Here is a 23,817-nt window from a genome sequence, read left to right as displayed (position 1 = left end):
AGAGAGAGAGAAAATGAGAAAACAAAAAGATAATTACTTGACACATTGGAAAGAATTAACAAAAAAACAGAGCAAACTAGAATGCTATTTGGCCCTACACAGAGAGTACACAGCGGCAGAATACCTGACCACTGTGACTGACCCAAAATTAAGGAAAGCTTTGACTATGTACAGACTCAGCGAGCATAGCCTTGCTATTGAGAAAGGCCGCCGTAGGCAGACATGGCTCTCAAGAGAAGACAGGCTATGTGCTCACTGCCCACAAAATGAGGTGGAAACTGAGCTGCACTTCCTAACCTCCTGCCCAATGTATGACCATATTAGAGAGACATATTTCCCTCAGATTACACAGATCCACAAAGAATTCGAAAACAAATCCAATTTTGAAAAACTCCCATATCTACTGGGTGAAATTCCACAGTGTGCCATCAGAGCAGCAAGATTTGTGACCTGTTGCCACGAGAAAAGGGCAACCAGTGAAGAACACTCACCATTGTAAATACAACCCATATCTATGTTTATTTATTTTATCTTGTGTCCTTTACCATTTGTACATTGTAAAAACACTGTATATATATATAATATGACATTTGTAATGTCTTTATTGATTTGAAACTTCAGTATTTGTGATATCTACTGTTAATTTTTATTGTTTATTTCACTTTATATATTATCTATCTTACTTGCTTTGGCAATGTTACCCATGCCAATAAAGCCCCTTGAATTGAATTGAGAGAGGAGAGAGGTCCCAGGCCTCCTACTGAGTGGTTCTGACACTCAAAAGACCTGACGTGTTAAAAGGCTGTACTATCTACACGTGTCTGTGTTACTGTGATTTATGTATCCCCTCTCCTCCCTCTCTTCCCTCCATCCCGCCCCTCCATTTAGCCTGAGTAAACTGGAAAGCCTGTAGGATGTTATTATCTCCTCTGCCCTCTCTCTCTGTAGGATGTTATTATCTCCTCTGCCCTCTCTCTCTGTAGGATGTTATTATCTCCTCTGCCCTCTCTCTCTGTAGGATGTTATTATCTCCTCTGCCCTCTCTCTCTGTAGGATGTTATTATCTCCTCTGCCCTCTCTCTCTCTGTCGGATGTTATTATCTCCTCTGCAGGATGTTATTATCTCCTCTGCCCTCTCTGTAGGATGTTATTATCTCCTCTGCCCTCTCTCTCTGTAGGATGTTATTATCTCCTCTGCCTCTCTCTCTGTAGGATGTTATTATCTCCTCTGCCCTCTCTCTCTGTAGGATGTTATTATCTCCTCTGCCCTCTCTCTCTGTAGGATGTTATTATCTCCTCTGCCCTCTCTCTCTGTAGGATGTTATTATCTCCTCTGGCCTCTCTCTGTAGGATGTTATTATCTCCTCTGCCCTCTCTGTAGGATGTTATTATCTCCTCTGCCCTCTCTCTCTGTAGGATGTTATTATCTCCTCTGCCCTCTCTGTAGGATGTTATTATCTCCTCTGTCCTCTCTGTAGGATGTTATTATCTCCTCTGCCCTCTCTGTAGGATGTTATTATCTCCTCTGCCCTCTCTCTCTGTAGGATGTTATTATCTCCTCTGCCCTCTCTCTCTGTAGGATGTTATTATCTCCTCTGCCCTCTCTCTCTGTAGGATGTTATTATCTCCTCTGCCCTCTCTCTGTAGGATGTTATTATCTCCTCTGCCCTCTCTCTCTGTAGGATGTTATTATCTCCTCTGCCCTCTCTCTCTGTAGGATGTTATTATCTCCTCTGCCCTCTCTCTCTGTAGGATGTTATTATCTCCTCTGCCCTCTCTCTGTAGGATGTTATTATCTCCTCTGCCCTCTCTCTCTGTAGGATGTTATTATCTCCTCTGCCCTCTCTCTCTGTAGGATGTTATTATCTCCTCTGCTCTCTCTCTGTAGGATGTTATTATCTCCTCTGCCTCTCTCTCTGTAGGATGTTATTATCTCCTCTGCCTCTCTCTCTGTAGGATGTTATTATCTCCTCTGCCCTCTCTCTCTGTAGGATGTTATTATCTCCTCTGCCCTCTCTCTCTGTAGGATGTTATTATCTCCTCTGCCCTCTCTCTCTGTAGGATGTTATTATCTCCTCTGCCCTCTCTCTCTGTAGGATGTTATTATCTCCTCTGGCCTCTCTCTCTGTAGGATGTTATTATCTCCTCTGCCCTCTCTCTCTGTAGGATGTTATTATCTCCTCTGCCCTCTCTCTCTGTAGGATGTTATTATCTCCTCTGCCCTCTCTCTCTGTAGGATGTTATTATCTCCTCTGCCCTCTCTCTGTAGGATGTTATTATCTCCTCTGCCCTCTCTCTCTGTAGGATGTTATTATCTCCTCTGCCCTCTCTCTCTGTAGGATGTTATTATCTCCTCTGCCCTCTCTCTCTGTAGGATGTTATTATCTCCTCTGGCCTCTCTCTCTGTAGGATGTTATTATCTCCTCTGCCCTCTCTCTCTGTAGGATGTTATTATCTCCTCTGCCCTCTCTCTGTAGGATGTTATTATCTCCTCTGCCTCTCTCTCTGTAGGATGTTATTATCTCCTCTGCCTCTCTCTGTAGGATGTTATTATCTCCTCTGCCCTCTCTCTCTGTAGGATGTTATTATCTCCTCTGCCCTCTCTCTCTGTAGGATGTTATTATCTCCTCTGCCCTCTCTCTCTGTAGGATGTTATTATCTCCTCTGCCTCTCTCTCTGTAGGATGTTATTATCTCCTCTGGCCTCTCTCTCTGTAGGATGTTATTATCTCCTCTGCCCTCTCTCTCTGTAGGATGTTATTATCTCCTCTGCCCTCTCTCTCTGTAGGATGTTATTATCTCCTCTGCCCTCTCTCTCTGTAGGATGTTATTATCTCCTCTGCCCTCTCTCTCTGTAGGATGTTATTATCTCCTCTGCCCTCTCTCTCTGTAGGATGTTATTATCTCCTCTGCCCTCTCTCTGTAGGATGTTATTATCTCCTCTGCCCTCTCTCTCTGTAGGATGTTATTATCTCTTCTGCCCTCTCTCTCTGTAGGATGTTATTATCTCCTCTGCCCTCTCTCTCTGTAGGATGTTATTATCTCCTCTGGCCTCTCTCTCTGTAGGATGTTATTATCTCCTCTGCCCTCTCTCTCTGTAGGATGTTATTATCTCCTCTGCCCTCTCTCTCCTCCCTCTCTTCTGAAAATGTGTCCTCTACTGTAGAATGAGTGGGTGTTTAGTTGTTGTTGTGGGTGGTGTGTTTGTGGTGTGTTTTGGTTTTACTATCGTTGCGGGGACCAGACGTCCTGACAATAATGGTAAAACGAGGAATCCACATGCAAGTGGGGCCATTTTGCCGGTACTCACAAGGAAAAAGGCTATATTAGGCTTAGGGTTTAGGTTCAGGGTTAGTGATACAATTAGAGTCAGGGTTATAACTAGGTTTGAGCTTAAGGTTCAGGTTAGGGTTAGTTAAATAGAATTTTGAATGGGAATCATTTCTTTGGTCCCCACAAGCATTGTAGTGTGTGTGTGTGTGTGTGTGTGTGTTTGTGTGTGTGTGTGTGTGTGTGTGTGTTTGTGTGTGTGTGTGTGTGTGTGTGTGTGATATTGTGTGTGTGTGTGTGTGTGTGTTTGTGTGTGTGTGTGTGTGTGCGTGGCATGCGTGTGTGCGTGCACATGCGTGGTGTGTGTGCGTGCACATGTGTGTGTGTGTGTGTGTGTGTGTGTGTGTGTGTGTGTGTGTGTGTGTGTGTGTGTGTGTGTGTGTGTGTGTGTGTGTGTGTGTGTGTGTGTGTGTGTGTGTGGCTCCATGAAAACCAGTCATTCTCAATAGACCCATATCACCATATCAGCCATCATGTACATTTAGAAATGTGCGTTTGTGCCCTTTAATTTGAGCTCTTGTTCAGATCATTGACGTTAACGGTTCATTTGGATTTGATGCTCATTATTTTCCCTGTCAGATATAAAATGTGTTTGTAAGGTTTGTATTTCATCTAACACTCTATTTTCTCTCCTCCTAGCATACAGTATATAATCTCCAGTCTACAGAACATTGTGTATGAATTGTGTTTGAAGTGTTTTGTTTCAATGATGTTTTTCCCTTCCAGAGTTAGTGAGTCAGAACTCTACTGAAGTTTAAGTTTTTTCTGACTACGAAGTTTTAAGTCAGAAATACGCATGTCGTATTTAGTGTACCTTATTGGTTACGTTAAACTAGTGACATCGTTACTGTCCCGTGAAGCCGCATGACTCAGTAAGAAGGAAAGATAAACATGAAATATAAATTGGACATTATTCCTGATGTTCTGTTTTAATACACTAATGTCTGTGACACCAAATACAATGTATCCCACCTGATCTGTGACACATCAGCAATCCATCTAATCTGGCCAATAAAACGATAGATCACAGTGAAGTGTTGTGGATCGTTGACGTTCCCACGGTGATATCTACCCCGTTGTCATGGGAGCATGATGTGAATCGACAAAACAGGCAACCGATAACGTTGACATGATTAATGTCTTCCTGCTTTCCTCCCTTTCTGTCTTTTCTTATTTCTCCTTCCTTCCTGCTTTCCTCCCTTTCTGTCTTTTCTTATTCCTCCTTCCTTCCTGCTCCCTTTGAGTCTTTTCTTATTCCTTCTTCCTTCCTGCTTTCCTCCCTTTGAGTCTTTTCTTATTCCTCCCTCCTTCCTGCTCCCTTTGAGTCTTTTCTTATTTCTTCTTCCTTCCTGCTTTCCTCCCTTTGAGTCTTTTCTTATTTCTCCTTCCTTCCTGCTCCCTTTCTGTCTTTTCCATTGCCTTTGTATCTGTGCTCATCTGAAAGTGTCTCGTGTGGCTCTTAGTGCTCCGGAAATGTTATTTTCTATTTCTCTCTCTCATTCTCTCTTTCTTTTTCTTTTATACGTTCCCTCCTCCTCCTCCTCCTCCCCTCCTCCTCCTCATTCTACTTATCTTCTTGTATTAAATAAGTGTCTGTGTGGAGGGAGTGTGGCTCTGTAAATCATGTCTTGGCCAAGGCCTCCCAGATACCAGCTAAATATATGAAGAACCCATAAATAGGAAATATCATGTATACGCTATTTTCCCATCCCTTAAAAGTTATGAATACATTGAGGGTCATGAATACATTGAGGGTCATGAATACATTGAGGGTCCTTGAATACATTGAGGTCATGAATACATTGAGCTGAATTTAAAGCTGCTTGTAAAGCTCTTGTATAAAGCATTACTAATCGGTTGTCTGTAGACAGAATGAATCTCAGTACTCTGTATAGCAATACACATGCAAATACTAGGACAGGAAGGGAGTGGGGAGTGGGAGTGTGTGTCTGTATGATTGTGTGTGTGTGTGTGTGTGTGTGTGTGTGTGTGTGTGTGTGTGTGTGTGTGTGTGTGTGTGTGTGTGTGTGTGTGTGTGTGTGTGTGTGTGTGTGTGTGTGTGCTCCAATGATGAAGTAGATTCAGACTGTCTATGCAGGAGGATGTTGTCTCTGATTAGCCCTTCATGAGGATTCTGAATTTTGTCGCTGTCACCATGACAACTGGAATACAATATAACTCTTCTGCATCACAACCCAATGTCTCTCTCTCTCTCTCTCTCTCTCTCTCTCTTTCCCTCTCTTTCCCTCTCTCTCTCTCTCTCTCTCTCTCTGTCTCTCTCTCTCTCTCTCTCTCTGTCTCTCTTTCCCTCTCTTTCCCTCTCTTTCTCTATCTCTCTCTCTCTCTCTCTCTCTCTGTCTCTCTTTCCCTCTCTTTTCCTCTCTCTTTCCCTCTCTCTCTCTCTCTCTCTCTCTCTCTCTCTCTCTTCCTGCCTCTCTCTACCTCTCTCTCTTTCTCTCTCTCTCTCTCTATCTCTCTGTCTCTCTCTCCTCTCTCTCTCTCTCTGTCTCTCTCTATCTCTCTGTCTCTCTTTCCCTCTCTTTCTCCCCCCCCCTCTCTCTCTCTGTTTTGTTCTCCCTCTTTCCTTCTTTCACTCTCTCTGACTCTTTTTCTCTCTGTTCTTAAATCAAATCAAACTTTACTTTTCACATGCCCCGAATACAACATGTGTAGACCTTACCGTGAAATGCTTACTTACAAGCCCTTAACCAACAATGCAGTTCAAGAGACTGAGGTAAAACAGACACAGAGAGAGAATGATGGTGATAGAGAGGCAGAGAGAGAGAGAGAGAGAGAGGAGGTAGAGAGAGAAGGTAGAGAGAGAGAGAGAGCAGAGGAGCAGTAAGAGAGAGAGAGAGGGAGGTAGAGAGAGAGGCAGAGAGAGAGAGAGCAAGAGAGAGAGAGAGGGAGGTAGAGAGAGGCAGTAAGAGATAGAGAGAGAGAGAGAGAGAGAGAGAGAGAGAGAAAGAGAGGTAGAGAGAGGCAGGAAGAGAGAGAGTGAGAGAGAGAGAGAGGGAGGTAGAGAGAGGCAGGAAGAAAGAGAGAGAGAGAGAGAGAGAGAGGCAGAGAGAGAGAGCAAGAGAGAGAGAGAGGGAGGTAGAGAGAGGCAGGAAGAGAGAGAGAGAGAGAGAGAGAGAGAGAGAGAGAGAGAGAGAGAGAGAGAGAGAGAGGTAGAGAGAGGCAGGAAGAGAGAGAGCGAGAGAGCGAGAGAAACTTTCTTGTCTACTAGTACTAAATACCAAGGCAGTAATTCAGAGCCTCTTACAGGCTGTCACACACAGGGCCTTAAGAGGAATGTAGTGGTATTTTATCTCTCTGCTGCTGTATGTTCCACTCAGCTCTGAATCAGAACCTCATTCTGAAAAACACAACTGATACAAAGGACATTTCATCCGCCATGGTTTGACTCGAGACAGTATAACACTGTACTGTATTATACTATATACATGTAGTATATCCTGTTTCATATACTGTACGCACATACAACATGTACAGTGAGCAGATTAACACAGCATAGTCTATTAGCTCACCACTGTCCACAGTGATGAGCATAAGCAGTGTTTATTAGCTGTGTCAGGTATGTTGTCAGCACAGATCAGACTCGTTATTTGGAAACAAACTGGTCTTCTGGGGGCCAAAACAAGACACAAATTGGATTTTAAAGCTGTAGTTAGATTCACCTGAGGAGAATTCTAATGCACTGTACTAACATCCAGCCTGCATTGCCAGCCCAAGTGACAGATTCTCCTTTCCCCCGGCATAATGACTCAGCATTTATCTGGTTTTCAATGGAAGTCAAATCATGACAAATTGACACGGTCCAATATTTTCTATCTACACTTGTTGACTTGAGCGTCTGAAATGGCATCATGTTCCTTATATAGTGTACTACTTCTGTCCAGAGCCCCTGGCCAAAGGTAGTGCACTATATAGTAAATAAGGAGCCAAAGCGACTCAATGGTCCTTACATGGAGTCGTCCAGAAAACGATGGCGGCTCAGAAATAGATGGCTATATCGTTGAAAAACGCGATAAAGACGGTGTTAGATGGACAAAGTGTAACAAGAGAAGACTTAACGATATTCGGTTCAGATGCACCGGACTCGCCGAGGGGCATTCCTACGAGTTCAGAGTATCTGCTGAGAATTCTGCTGGTGTGGGAGTGCCAAGTGAACCAACAGGATATATCAAAGCTTGTGACCCCTTATATCCACCAGGTCCTCCTTACAACCCTAGGGTGACAGACCAGTCAACTACAACCGTGTCCATCTCATGGGCAAAACCCATCTATGATGGCGGAGCAGCCATCAAAGGATATGTTGTTGAGATGAAGGAAGTAACGGAGGAAGAGTGGACAACCTGTACACCGCCAACTGGTGTTGAAGAAACACACTTCACTGTGAAAACACTGAAGGAAAATGGAGAATACAACTTCCACGTCTGTGCGATTAACACTGAAGGAGTTGGGGAACCAGCTGATGTACCAGGGCCTGTAGTTACATCTGAAAGACTTGAGGCACCTGAGATTGAACTCGATTCAGACCTTAGGAAAATGGTGTCAGTTCGGGCGTGTGCAAAACTGCGTCTGTTTGTCCCATTCAAAGGAAAACCTCAACCTGTAGTCAGGTGGTCCAAGATGGAAGGTCCTCTTACTGAGCTTGCACACATTGAGGTCACAAGCACCTACACAGTCCTTGTCATCCACACTGTCAACAGACTTGACACTGGCAAGTATGCGTTGACTCTTGAGAACGTCAGCGGTATGAAGTCTGCTTTCATTAATGTCACGGTGTTGGATTCACCAAGTGCCCCTGAGCACTTTGAAGTCAAGGACATTACTAGAGATTCTGTATCACTATCCTGGGAGCCTCCACTGATTGACGGCGGAGCTAAGATCACACATTACATTGTGGAGAAGAGAGAAGCTCAAAGACTGGCCTTTACCAGTGTTTCCGAGAACTGTGGAAGAAATAGAATGAAGATCGACAACCTTATAGAAGGGGGGATTTATTACTTCCGTGTACGAGCTGTTAATGAGCTCGGTGTGGGTTTGCCAGCGGAAACACCAGAACCAATCAAGGTATCCCAAGCTCCTTTGCCTCCTGGTAAAGTCACTGTTGTAGATGTTACTCACGACAGTGTGAGTCTGTCATGGGAAAAGCCTGACGATGACGGTGGTAGCAGAATCAAGTGCTACGTAGTGGAAATGCAAACCAAGAGCGATGACAAATGGACTGTGTGTACTGAGATACGGGGATTGAGATCAACTATTGATGGACTCTTAACAGGTGAGGAATATTCATTTAGGATTAGTGCAGTCAATGAAACAGGCAAGAGTGAACCTAAGCTACTGGCAGAGGCTGTCGTAGTAAACAACGACACAACGGAACCCATAATAGATCTGATGTGTAACACATACAGTGTCAAGGCAGGAGACGACCTGAAGATCGATGTTCCATTTAGAGGCAGACCTGAACCTGAGGTTACATGGAACAAAGATGGTGTTGAATTGAAGGAGACGACCAGCGTTAGCTTTCTAACATCTAATAACGCATCACTAATCACTATCAGAAACACAACCAGGGAGGAATCGGGGAACTATGAGATCACCTTAACCAACACGGTTGGTAGAAAATCAGCCATAATAGCTGTTGTCATCTTGGATAAACCTGGCCCACCTGGTGCAATCAAGGTAGATGAAGTCAACGCTGACTATATTTCACTGTCTTGGGATCCCCCACTCTACGATGGTGGATGTCCAATCAGCAACTACGTAGTAGAGAAGAGAGATACTACCACTACAACATGGAAGACTGTTTCATCCACAGTTGCCAGAACGTCTATTAAGGTTCCTCGTTTGACACAAGGCACTGAATATCAGTTCCGAATTGCAGCTGAAAACCGTTACGGCATGAGCCATGCTGTGGAGTCCGCTTCAGTTGTTGCACAGTACCCCTTCGAGACACCTGGCCCTCCCACTACCCTCCGTGTTGCCCAGGCTACAAAGTCCTTCATGTTGGTTACGTGGAATGAACCAGCCAGTGACGGTGGTAGTCCAATCATCGGTTATCACCTGGAAATGAAGGACTATAGCAGTATTCGCTGGACAAAAACTAACAGAGGACGTCTCATTGCTGAAACAGAATTTAAAGTGAATGGCGTTGAAGAAAGCTTGCAGTATGAATTCCGTGTTGCTGCTGAGAATATTGCTGGCGTTGGACCGTACAGCAAAGCCACTGAGCCTATAGCTGCAAGAGATCCATGTGATCCTCCTGCTAACCTTACAGTCACAGACATCACAAGATCTTCAATTTCTCTTACTTGGTCCAAGCCAGAGAATGATGGTGGAGCCAAGGTGACTGGCTACATTGTTGAACGCAGGGAGCTTCCAGATGGTTGTTGGCTGAAGTGCAATTTCACCAATCTCCAGGAAACTTGCTATGACATTGAAGGTCTTACGGAGGACATTCAATATGACTTCCGTGTTATTGCAAAGAACTCTGCTGGAGTACTCAGTGAGCCGTCGCAATGCACAGGTGCCGTCACAGTCAAGGATAACGTTGTTCTACCTCGCATTGTCTTGGATAACAAGTATAAGAAATTAGTCGTTGTCAAAGCCGGAGATGTTCTGAGAATCGATGCAGATATTTCTGGGCGCCCACGTCCAGTCATTTCCTGGTCAAAAGATGGTGAAAGGATTGAGATCAATGCAAGAATAAAGATCACTTCAACACACACTACCACCACATTACTAGTCAGAGACACTATCCGAAGAGACTCGGGTCAGTACACTGTAACAGTGCAGAACATTGCTGGTACAAGGTCCCTGTCTGTAAACTGTAAGGTTCTTGACCGCCCTGGACCGTCCTCTGGGCCATTGGATGTGACTGGTCTGACCGCAGAGAAATGCACTTTGACCTGGGGACCACCTCAAGAAAAAGGTGGTGCGGAAATTCTGCGCTATATAGTTGATAAATGTGAAACCAGTCGTGTCACCTGGACTTCAGTATATGAAGACACGAAGGCTACAACATGCAAGGTCACCGGTCTGCGTAAAGGAAAGGAATACATCTTCAGAGTAAAGGCAGTGAATGAATATGGAGAAGGTGAAGCCTTGGAGAGTGAGCCAACCAGGGCCACAGATCCATTCACTGTCCCTGCTGCACCAACAGATGTTGAAATCACCAGCATAACAAGTGAGACAATGACAATCTGCTGGAAAAGACCTGAGTCCGATGGAGGAAGCAGCATTTCTGGCTACGTTATTGAGAAACGAGAGAAATTAGGAATGCGCTGGGCACAGGTGAACACAAAGCCTGTGAATGACCTTCGGGTCAAGGCATCCAATCTCTGTGAGGGATGTGAGTATGAGTACAGAGTCTATGCAGAAAATGTTGCAGGCTCGAGTCCCCCAAGTATTCCTTGCAAACTGACAAAAGCAGAGGATCCACAATTCCTGCCGTCCCCACCAGCTAAACCCAAAGTCATTGACTCAACCAAGACTTCTGTAACTCTTTCATGGAATAAGCCATTGTTTGATGGGGGAGCTGCTGTAACAGGATACTGCGTTGAATATAAGAGAACGGATGAGGAGGACTGGTGTGTCAGTGTTTCAAACACAGAGAACACTGAATCCACTGTCGTTGGTTTGACACCTGGTGCAGAATATATATTTGTTGTCAAATCCATCAACAAGATTGGTGTCAGTGAGCCAAGCCCTCCTACTGATCCACAAGCAGCTGAGGACAGAGAAGAGGAACCACAGTTCAATATCAGCAATGAGATGAGAAAGACTCTTCTTGTAAAGGACGGCAGTTCTTTCACCTTAACTGTGCCGTTCAGCGGCAAGCCTTTTCCTAACGTTATGTGGGACAAGGCAGATGTTGACCTGAGAGTGAGGGCCAGTATTCATACCACTGATACCGTCACGTCTATCACGGTGGAACAAGCAACAAGAGACGACTCTGGAAAATATACAGTGACTTTACGAAACATTGCTGGAAAAGTCACATGTACGTTAAATGTCAGGGTTCTTGACTCTCCTGGTCCACCGTGCCGTGTTGCGGTCAAAGATGTTACCAAGAGCTCTGCAACAGTTGCCTGGGATACCCCAGAAAATGAAGGTGGTGCTGCTGTCACCAACTACCTTGTTGATATTCGTGAGGTGAACAACAAGGGATGGACCAGAGTCACAGATTCATGTCCTCGTCTGACCTACAGAGTGTCAGATCTACAAGAGGGAGGTGTGTACTACTTCAGAGTCACTGGTGAAAACCAGTATGGAACCGGCTTGCCAGCTGAGACCAAATACGGAGCAATGATTACAGACAAGAGTGACCCGAAGCCACTGGCCAGGCCAGTAAAGGACGACACAATAGAACCCATCATAGATCTAATGAGCAACTCATACAGTGTCAAGGCAGGAGACAACCTGAAGATTGATGTTCCATTCAAGGGTAGACCTGAACCTGAGGTTTCATGGAAGAAAGATGGTGCTGAGTTGAAGGAGACAACCAGGGTTAGCTTTCTAACATCTAATAACTCATCACTAATCACTATCAGAAGCGCAACCAGGGAGGAATCAGGGAACTATAAGATCACCTTAACCAACACAGTTGGTAGAAAATCAGCAATAATAGCTGTTGTCATCTTGGATAAACCTGGCCCACCTGGTCCAATCAAGGTAGATGAGGTCAACGCTGACTATATTTCACTGTCTTGGGATCCCCCACTCTACGATGGTGGATGTCCAATCAGCAACTACGTAGTAGAGAAGAGAGATACTACCACTACAACATGGAAGACTGTTTCATCCACAGTTGCCAGAACGTCTATTAAGGTTCCTCGTTTGACACAAGGCACTGAATATCAGTTTCGAATTGCAGCTGAAAACCGTTACGGCATGAGCCATGCTGTGGAGTCCGCTTCAGTTGTTGCACAGTACCCCTTCGAGACACCTGGCCCTCCCACTACTCTCCGTGTTTCCCAGGCTACAAAGTCCTTCATGTTGGTTACGTGGCATGAACCAGCCAGTGACGGTGGTAGTCCAATCATCGGTTATCACCTGGAAATGAAGGACTATAGCAGTATTCGCTGGACAAAAACTAACAGAGGACGTCTCATTGCTGAAACAGAATTTAAAGTGAATGGCGTTGAAGAAAGCTTGCAGTATGAATTCCGTGTTGCTGCTGAGAATATTGCTGGCGTTGGACCGTACAGCAAAGCCACTGAGCCTATAGCTGCAAGAGACCCATGTGATCCTCCTGCTAACCTTACAGTCACAGACATCACAAGATCTTCAATTTCTCTTACTTGGTCCAAGCCAGAGAATGATGGTGGAGCCAAGGTGACTGGCTACATTGTTGAACGCAGGGAGCTTCCAGATGGCTGTTGGCTGAAGTGCAATTTCACCAATCTCCAGGAAACTTGCTTTGACATTGAAGGTCTTACGGAGGACATTCAATATGACTTCCGTGTTATTGCAAAGAACTCTGCTGGAGTACTCAGTGAGCCGTCGCAATGCACAGCTGCCGTCACAGTCAAGGATAACGTTGTTCTACCTCGCATTGTCTTGGATAACAAGTATAAGAAATTAGTCGTTGTCAAAGCCGGAGATGTTCTGAGAATCGATGCAGATATTTCTGGGCGCCCACGTCCAGTCATTTCCTGGTCAAAAGATGGTGAAAGGATTGAGATCAAGGCAAGAATAGAGATCACTTCAACACACACTACCACCACATTACTAGTCAGAGACACTATCCGAAGAGACTCGGGTCAGTACACTGTAACAGTGCAGAACATTGCTGGTACAAGGTCCCTGTCTGTAAACTGTAAGGTTCTTGACCGCCCTGGACCGTCCTCTGGGCCATTGGATGTGACTGGTCTGACCGCAGAGAAATGCACTTTGACCTGGGGACCACCTCAAGAAAACGGTGGTGCGGAAATTCTGCGCTATATAGTTGATAAATGTGAAACCAGTCGTGTCACCTGGACTTCAGTATATGAAGACACGAAGGCTACAACATGCAAGGTCACCGGTCTGCGTAAAGGAAAGGAATACATCTTCAGAGTAAAGGCAGTGAATGAATATGGAGAAGGTGAAGCCTTGGAGAGTGAGCCAACCAGGGCCACAGATCCATTCACTGTCCCTGCTGCACCAACAGATGTTGAAATCACCAGCATAACAAGTGAGACAATGACAATCTGCTGGAAAAGACCTGAGTCCGATGGAGGAAGCAGCATTTCTGGCTACGTTATTGAGAAACGAGAGAAATCAGGAATGCGCTGGGTACGGGTGAACACAAAGCCTGTGAATGACCTTCGGGTCAAGGCATCCAATCTCTGTGAGGGATGTGAGTATGAGTACAGAGTCTATGCAGAAAATGTTGCAGGCTCGAGTCCCCCAAGTGTTCCTTGCAAACTGACAAAAGCAGAGGATCCACAATTTCTGCCGTCCCCACCAGCTAAACCCAACGTCATTGACTCAACCAAGACTTCTGTAACTCTTTCATGGAATAAGCCGTTGTTTGATGGGGGAGCTCCTGTAACAGGATACTGCGTTGAATATAAGAGAACGGATGAGGAGGACTGGTTCGTCAGTGTTTCAAACACAGAGAACACTGAATCCACTGTCATTGGTTTGACACCTGGTGCAGAATATATATTTGTTGTCAAATCCATCAACAAGATTGGTGTCAGTGAGCCAAGCCCTCCTACTGATCCACAAGCAGCTGAGGACCGAGAAGAGGAACCACAGTTTAATATCAGCAATGAGATGCGAAAGACTCTTCTTGTAAAGGACGGCAGTTCTTTCACCTTAACTGTGCCGTTCAGCGGCAAGCCTTTTCCTAACGTTATGTGGGACAAGGCAGATGTTGACCTGAGAGTGAGGGCCAGTATTCATACCACTGATACCGTCACGTCTATCACGGTGGATCAAGCAACAAGAGACGACTCTGGAAAATATACATTAACTTTACAAAACGTTGCTGGAAAAGTCACATGTACGTTAAATGTCAGGGTTCTTGACTCTCCTGGTCCACCGTGCCGTGTTGCGGTCAAGGATGTTACCAAGAGCTCTGCAACAGTTGCCTGGGATACCCCAGAAAATGAAGTTGGTGCTGCTGTCACCAACTACCTTGTTGATATTCGTGAGGTGAACAACAAGGGATGGACCAGAGTCACAGATTCATGTCCTCGTCTGACCTACAGAGTGTCAGATCTACAAGAGGGAGGTGTGTACTACTTCAGAGTCACTGGAGAAAACCAGTATGGAACCGGCTTGCCAGCTGAGACCAAATACGGAGCAATGATTACAGGTATGCCAGAACTGATAATCCAAATGTTAACGTTCCAATATATATTTGTAAAAAATTTCATTTTTGTATGTTTAAAAAAAAAATTAAACAGAAGTTTTTTTTCTTTTTTTTTCTTCTTGATTTCAGAAAAACCAAGCCCACCACAAACCATCGAAGTCACCGAGATCACCAAGGAAAGCGTGTCCTTGTCATGGATTAAGCCCGAGAATGACGGAGGGAGCAGAATCACCAGTTATCGCGTCGATGCTCTCGAGAACGGTCAGGATAAATGGGTGAAGTGTGGTGTCACCAAGACCGTCCACTTTGTGGTGTACGACCTGAAGGAAGCTACTCAATACTTTTTTAGAGTTCGTGCTGAAAACCACGCTGGATTCAGTGACCCTACAGAAATGGCTCTCCCTGTGTTAGTTAAAGGGCAACTTGGTGAGTTGTTGCCCAAACCTACATGTACAGTTACTAAGGGTAGAGAATTGCTGAGCATAAACCAAGACAGATAGTTTACTACATTCATAACCAAGACAGATAGTTTACCACATTCATAACCAAGACAGATAGTGTACCACATTCATAACCAAGACAGATAGTTTACCACATTCATAACCAAGACAGATAGTTTACCACATTCATAACCAAGACAGATGGTTTACTACATTCATAACCAAGACAGATAGTTTACTACATTCATAACCAAGACTGATAGTTTACCACATTCATAACCAAGACAGATAGTTTACCACATTCATAACCAAGACAGATAGTGTACCACATTCATAACCAAGACAGATAGTTTACTACATTCATAACCAAGACAGATAGTTTACCACATTCATAACCAAGACAGATAGTTTACCACATTCATAACCAAGACAGATAGTTTACCACATTCATAACCAAGACAGATAGTTTACCACATTCATAACCAAGACAGATAGTTTACCACATTCATAACCAAGACAGATAGTTTACCACATTCATAACCAAGACAGATAGTTTACTACATTCATAACCAAGACAGATAGTTTACCACATTCATAACCAAGACCGATAGTTTACCACATTCATAACCAAGACAGATAGTTTACCACATTCATAACCAAGACAGATAGTGTACCACATTCATAACCAAGACAGATAGTTTACTACATTCATAACCAAGACAGATAGTTTACTACATTCATAACCAAGACAGAGAGTTTACCACATTCATAACCAAGACAGATAGTTTACCACATTCATAACCAAGACAGATAGTTTACCACATTCATAACCAAGACAGATAGTTTACCACATTCATAACCAAGACAGATAGTTTACTACATTCATAACAAAGAGAGATAGTTTACTACATTCATAACCAAGACAGATGGTTTACTACATTCATAACCAAGACAGATAGTTTACCACATTCATAACCAAGACAGATAGTGTACCACATTCATAACCAAGACAGATAGTTTACTACATTCATAACCAAGACAGATAGTTTACTACATTCATAACCAACACAGATAGTTTACCACATTCATAACCAAGACAGATAGTTTACCACATTCATAACTAAGACAGATAGTTTACCACATTCATAACCAAGACAGATAGTTTACCACATTCATAACTAAGACAGATAGTTTACTACATTCATAACCAAGACAGATAGTTTACCACATTCATAACCAAGACAGATAGTGTACCACATTCATAACCAAGACAGATAGTTTACCACATTCATAACCAAGACAGATAGTTTACCACATTCATAACCAAGACAGATGGTTTACTACATTCATAACCAAGACAGATAGTTTACCACATTCATAACCAAGACTGATAGTTTACCACATTCATAACCAAGACAGATAGTTTACCACATTCATAACCAAGACAGATAGTGTACCACATTCATAACCAAGACAGATAGTTTACTACATTCATAACCAAGACAGATAGTTTACCACATTCATAACCAAGACAGATAGTTTACCACATTCATAACCAAGACAGATAGTTTACCACATTCATAACCAAGACAGATAGTTTACCACATTCATAACCAAGACAGATAATTTACTACATTCATAACCAAGACAGATAGTGTACCACATTCATAACCAAGACAGATAGTGTACCACATTCATAACCAAGACAGATAGTTTACTACATTCATAACCAAGACAGATAGTTTACTACATTCATAACCAACACAGATAGTTTACCACATTCATAACCAAGACAGATAGTTTACCACATTCATAACTAAGACAGATAGTTTACCACATTCATAACCAAGACAGATAGTTTACCACATTCATAACTAAGACAGATAGTTTACTACATTCATAACCAAGACAGATAGTTTACCACATTCATAACCAAGACAGATAGTGTACCACATTCATAACCAAGACAGATAGTTTACCACATTCATAACCAAGACAGAGAGTTTACCACATTCATAACCAAGACAGATGGTTTACTACATTCATAACCAAGACAGATAGTTTACCACATTCATAACCAAGACTGATAGTTTACCACATTCATAACCAAGACAGATAGTTTACCACATTCATAACCAAGACAGATAGTGTACCACATTCATAACCAAGACAGATAGTTTACTACATTCATAACCAAGACAGATAGTTTACCACATTCATAACCAAGACAGATAGTTTACCACATTCATAACCAAGACAGATAGTTTACCACATTCATAACCAAGACAGATAGTTTACCACATTCATAACCAAGACAGATAGTTTACTACATTCATAACCAAGACAGATAGTGTACCACATTCATAACCAAGACAGATAGTGTACCACATTCATGACCAAGACAGATAGTTTACTACATTCATAACCAAGACAGATAGTGTACCACATTCATAACCAAGACAGATAGTTTAACACATTCATAACCAAGACAGATAGTTTAACACATTCATAACCAAGACAGATAGTTTACTACATTCATAACCAAGACAGATTATTTACCACATTCATAACCAAGACAGATAGTTTACCACATTCATAACCAAGACAGATAGTTTACCACATTCATAACCAAGACAGATAGTTTACTACATTCATAACCAAGACCGATAGTTTACCACATTCATAACCAAGACAGATAGTTTACCACATTCATAACCAAGACAGATAGTGTACCACATTCATAACCAAGACAGATAGTTTACTACATTCATAACCAAGACAGATAGTTTACTACATTCATAACCAAGACAGATAGTTTACTACATTCATAACCAAGACAGAGAGTTTACCACATTCATAACCAAGACAGATAGTTTACCACATTCATAACCAAGACAGATAGTTTACCACATTCATAACCAAGACAGATAGTTTACCACATTCATAACCAAGACAGATAGTTTACCACATTCATAGCTAAGACAGATAGTTTACTACATTCATAACCAAGACAGATAGTTTACCACATTCATAACCAAGACAGATAGTGTACCACATTCATAACCAAGACAGATAGTTTACCACATTCATAACCAAGACAGATAGTTTACCACATTCATAACCAAGACAGATGGTTTACTACATTCATAACCAAGACAGATAGTTTACTACATTCATAACCAAGACTGATAGTTTACCACATTCATAACCAAGACAGATAGTTTACCACATTCATAACCAAGACAGATAGTGTACCACATTCATAACCAAGACAGATAGTTTACTACATTCATAACCAAGACAGATAGTTTACCACATTCATAACCAAGACAGATAGTTTACCACATTCATAACCAAGACAGATAGTTTACCACATTCATAACCAAGACAGATAGTTTACCACATTCATAACCAAGACAGATAGTTTACTACATTCATAACCAAGACAGATAGTGTACCACATTCATAACCAAGACAGATAGTGTACCACATTCATAACCAAGACAGATAGTTTACTACATTCATAACCAAGACAGATAGTGTACCACATTCATAACCAAGACAGATAGTTTAACACATTCATAACCAAGACAGATAGTTTAACACATTCATAACCAAGACAGATAGTTTACTACATTCATAACCAAGACAGATAGTTTACCACATTCATAACCAAGACAGATAGTTTACCACATTCATAACCAAGACAGATAGTTTACCACATTCATAACCAAGACAGATAGTTTACTACATTCATAACCAAGACCGATAGTTTACCACATTCATAACCAAGACAGATAGTTTACCACATTCATAACCAAGACAGATAGTGTACCACATTCATAACCAAGACAGATAGTTTACTACATTCATAACCAACACAGATAGTTTACCACATTCATAACCAAGACAGATAGTTTACCACATTCATAACTAAGACAGATAGTTTACCACATTCATAACCAAGACAGAGAGTTTACCACATTCATAACCAATACAGATAGTTTACCACATTCATAACCAAGACAGATAGTTAACCACATTCATAACCAAGACAGATAGTTTACTACATTCATAACCAAGACAGATAGTTTACTACATTCATAACCAAGACAGATAGTGTACCACATTCATAACCAATACAGATAGTTTACCACATTCATAACCAAGACAGATAGTTTACCACATTCATAACCAAGACAGAAAGTTTACCACATTCATAACCAAGACAGATAGTTTACCACATTCATAACCAAGACAGATAGTTTACCACATTCATAACCAAGACAGATAGTGTACCACATTCATAACCAAGACAGATAGTTTACCACATTCATAACCAAGACAGATGGTTTACTACATTCATAACCAAGACAGATGGTTTACCACATTCATAACCAAGACAGATAGTTTACCACATTCATAACCAAGACAGATGGTTTACTACATTCATAACCAAGACAGATAGTTTACTACATTCATAACCAAGACAGATAGTTTACCACATTCATAACCAAGACAGATAGTTTACCACATTCATAACCAAGACAGATGGTTTACTACATTCTGGAAAACGGATTCTTACATGTAGATTGTTTCATTGTGATCTGATATCTTCAACACGTCTTCATCTATCTTTCAACAGAACCTCCTGAAATTAACATGAACAAGTTCCCTGACAATATAGTCTACGTCAGAGCAGGATCAAACCTAAATTGCCAGATCCCACTTACTGGGAAACCTGCGCCAAAAATATCTCTGTCGAAGGACGACGTGGTGTTGAAGTCAACAATGAGATTCAACTCTGAAGTCACTCCTGAACATCTTATCATCAGTCTTCGTGAGAGCACTGCTACCGATTCAGGACGGTACGACATATGTGCCTCCAACACCAGCGGAGCCTGCAGGTCTTTTGTGACCATCGTGGTTCTGGACAGACCCAGCGCCCCAGTTGGTCCTATTGGAATGTCTGAGGTGACCGAGGACAGTGTGAGTCTGGCGTGGCTTCCTCCTCGGTATGACGGCGGAAGCCCCGTCACAAACTACATTGTAACCAAACGAGAAACGACAAACGCCGACTGGACCCAAGTCTCCTCGGTCGTTGCGAAATGCACAATGAAAATCATGAAGCTCATAACAGGACGGGATTACCAGTTCAGAATCAGGGCTGAAAATCGCTACGGCATCAGTGAGAGCATCGACTCTGCAGCCGTCAGAGTGGATCTCAACTACAGTAAGTTTTATACGACTCTATTCACGTTTTATCTTTGTATTTTCTCTCTCTCCATATATACATGTATGTGGCGGCAGCGTAGCCTAGTGGTTAGAGTGACCGAAAGGTTGCAAGATCGAATCCTCCAAGCTGACAAAGTACAAATCTGTCGTTCTGCCCCTGAACAAGGCAGTTAACCCACTGTTCTCCGGTAGGTCGTCATTGTAAATAAGAATTTGTTCTTAACTGACTTGCCTAGTTATATAAAGGTAAAGTAAAACTAATTGTACATGTAACATATCAACTTGTGACAGACCACTAGGAGGCGCTGTACTATGCCACCCATTGAACTGATAAAGAATACCTGAGAACGTGTTATTGTAAAAGATACCGCTAAATGTTGTTTTCTTTCGTCTATAGCCGTCCCTGAATCTCCGTCACCCCCTATCGTTACGTCTGTAACCAGAGAAAGCGTCACTGTGGCCTGGACGGAGCCGAACTGGAACGGAGGAAGACCGGTCGTCGGATACCATCTTCAGATGAAGGACAAGAACAGCATCCTGTGGCAGACGGTGAACAAAACCGTTATCCGTGCCACACACTTCAAAGTGACGAACGTCATCGTTGCTGGTCTCATCTATGAGTTCAAGGTGGTAGCGGAAAACGCAGCTGGATGCAGTCCCCTTAGCAAGATCTCAGACGCTGTACTGGCAATTGATGCTTGTGGTGAGGCAACTTTCGTTACTTTCAGTAGTGGTTGGTCCATCACATTTCTCTATCACCTAGTGGTTGGTCCATCACATTTCTCTATCACCTAGTGGTTGGTCCATCACATTTCTCTATCACCTAGTGGTTGTCCATCACATTTCTTTATCACCTAGTGGTTGGTCCATCACATTTCTCTATCACCTAGTGGTTGGTCCATCACATTTCTCTATCACCTAGTGGTTGGTCCATCACATTTCTCTATCACCTAGTGGTTGTCCATCACATTTCTTTATCACCTAGTGGTTGGTCCATCACATTTCTCTATCACCTAGTGGTTGGTCCATCACATTTCTCTATCACCTAGTGGTTGGTCCATCACATTTCTCTATCACCTAGTGGTTGTCCATCACATTTCTTTATCACCTAGTGGTTGGTCCATCACATTTCTCTATCACCTAGTGGTTGGTCCATCACATTTCTCTATCACCTAGTGGTTGGTCCATCACATTTCTCTATCACCTAGTGGTTGTCCATCACATTTCTTTATCACCTAGTGGTTGGTCCATCACATTTCTCTATCACCTAGTGGTTGGTCCATCACATTTCTCTATCACCTAGTGGTTGGTCCGTCACTTTTCTCTATCACCTAGTGGTTGTCCATCACATTTCTCTATCACCTAGTGGTTGGTCCATCACATTTCTCTATCACCTAGTGGTTGGTCCATCACATTTCTCTATCACCTAGTGGTTGTCCATCACATTTCTCTATCACCTAGTGGTTGGTCCATCACATTTCTCTATCACCTAGTGGTTGTCCATCACATTTCTCTATCACCTAGTGGTTGGTCCATCACATTTCTCTATCACCTAGTGGTTGTCCATCACATTTCTTTATCACCTAGTGGTTGTCCATCACATTTCTTTATCACCTAGTGGTTGTCCATCACATTTCTTTATCACCTAGTGGTTGTCCATCACATTTCTTTACCTAGTGGTTGGTCCATCACATTTCTCTATCACCTAGTGGTTGGTCCATCACATTTCTCTATCACCTAGTGGTTGGTCCATCACATTTCTCTATCACCTAGTGGTTGTCCATCACATTTCTTTATCACCTAGTGGTTGTCCATCACATTTCTCTATCACCTAGTGGTTGGTCCATCACATTTCTCTATCACCTAGTGGTTGTCCATCACAGTGTGGCGTAGTCAGCAGGATTGAGTTATATCTGTTTATTATTAAAACCTCACGTTACACTTGCTTTAATTTGTTGTGTTTTTCAATAACACTGTCTACTTCCTTTTAAACTAAATATTAACAACTGTATCTGAACCTCTATATCTTTTGTTGTCGTTGTTTGTTGCAGAGCCTCCGACCAACGTGCGGATCACTCACATCAGAAAGTCCTCCGTCAGACTTGAATGGCTGAAGCCGACTTACGATGGTGGTAGCAAGGTAACGGGATACCTGGTTGAGAAGAAAGAGGGAGAAAGAGACAGGTGGACGCAGGCCAACCTCACCAACGTGTCTGACACCCACTATACTGTGACCGAGCTGAAGGAGTGTGTGCTTTACGAATTCAGAGTCGTGGCCAAGAATGCAGCGGGATCAGTCAGTAATCCGTCCGTCGCTGCCGGCCCGGTGATGTGTGTGGACACGGACGCTTACGAAGAAGATTAGATGGGTTTTATCTGATTTTTTTTTAATTGTCAGAGGCTTTGCTAGTATTGTTGTGAAAAGTGGTCGAAGTCGTTAAATTTGCATTTGTTTTTTTTTTTCTTTAAAATTTTTTCATTGATGTGGTTACTGAAATAGCTATTTGTTTTGATTTGGTAGACGATATTTCTGTTCTGATAGCTGATTTTAATAGCAGAGAAGATTTGATATGCTTCAACCATTGTATGACTTGTTGGGAAAAAGGTCAGAATGGTTGATTTGTGTGCGTAAATCACAGTGTTAACAGTGGATGGGATGTCATCACTTGTTTATTTAGAGTGTGAGTTTTACAATGTTGAAGAAATCCCATGGAAACATATTGTCAGCCGTGTGGACTGTTTGCACGTTTTTGTTTTTACATTTGATTGGTATTATTATATTTAACAGTTTAAGAGAAGAAATCGAAAAACAGACGTGTGTCAGATAACGGTAGTCATGTTGCCTCTACTCTCTCAGCAGGTAGCCTAGTGGTTAGAGTGGAGGGGCGGCAGGTAGCCTAGTGGTTAGAGTGGAGGGACGGCAGGTAGACTAGTGGATAGAGTGGAGGGACGGCAGGTAGACTAGTGGTTAGAGTAGAGGGACGGCAGGTAGACTAGTGGTTAGAGTAGAGGGGCGGCAGGTAGACTAGTGGTTAGAGTAGAGGGACGGCAGGTAGCCTAGTGGTTAGAGTGGAGGGACGGCTGGTAGCCTAGTGGTTAGAGTGGAGGGACGGCTGGTAGCCTAGTGGTTAGAGTGGAGGGGCGGCAGGTAGCCTAGTGGTTAGAGTGGAGGGGCGGCAGGTAGACTAGTGGTTAGAGTGGAGGGACGGCAGGTAGACTAGTGGTTAGAGTGGAGGGACGGCAGGTAGCCTAGTGGTTAGAGTGGAGGGATTAGAGTGGAGGGACGGCTGGTAGCCTAGTGGTTAGAGTGGATGGACGGCAGGTAGACTAGTGGTTAGAGTGGATGACGGCAGGTAGCCTAGTGGTTAGAGTGGAGGGACGGCAGGTAGACTAGTGGTTAGAGTGGAGGGACGGCAGGTAGCCTAGTGGTTAGAGTGGAGGGACGGCAGGTAGACTAGTGGTTAGAGTGGAGGGGCGGCAGGGTAGCCTAGTGGTTAGA

General features: G+C 43.0%; 1 protein-coding gene across 1 annotated transcript; it reads left to right on the top strand.

Annotated features, from left to right (window-relative positions):
• Nucleotides 1–7,282: 7,282 nt before the first annotated feature.
• LOC135536247 (titin-like) lies at nt 7,283–23,582 on the top strand. Its single transcript, XM_064962613.1, has 5 exons — nt 7,283–14,646; nt 14,773–15,069; nt 19,729–20,316; nt 20,716–21,021; nt 22,370–23,582. The coding sequence occupies exons 1-5, from the start codon at nt 7,287–7,289 to the stop codon at nt 22,681–22,683; spliced, it is 8,865 nt and encodes a 2,954-aa protein (XP_064818685.1). The 5' UTR covers nt 7,283–7,286; the 3' UTR covers nt 22,684–23,582.
• Nucleotides 23,583–23,817: the final 235 nt, after the last annotated feature.

The sequence above is a fragment of the Oncorhynchus masou genome, unplaced genomic scaffold, assembly GCF_036934945.1.
Source record: "Oncorhynchus masou masou isolate Uvic2021 unplaced genomic scaffold, UVic_Omas_1.1 unplaced_scaffold_582, whole genome shotgun sequence".
Classification (NCBI taxonomy): Eukaryota; Metazoa; Chordata; class Actinopteri; order Salmoniformes; family Salmonidae; genus Oncorhynchus; species Oncorhynchus masou.
This window is presented reverse-complemented; position numbering and strand designations above follow the sequence as displayed.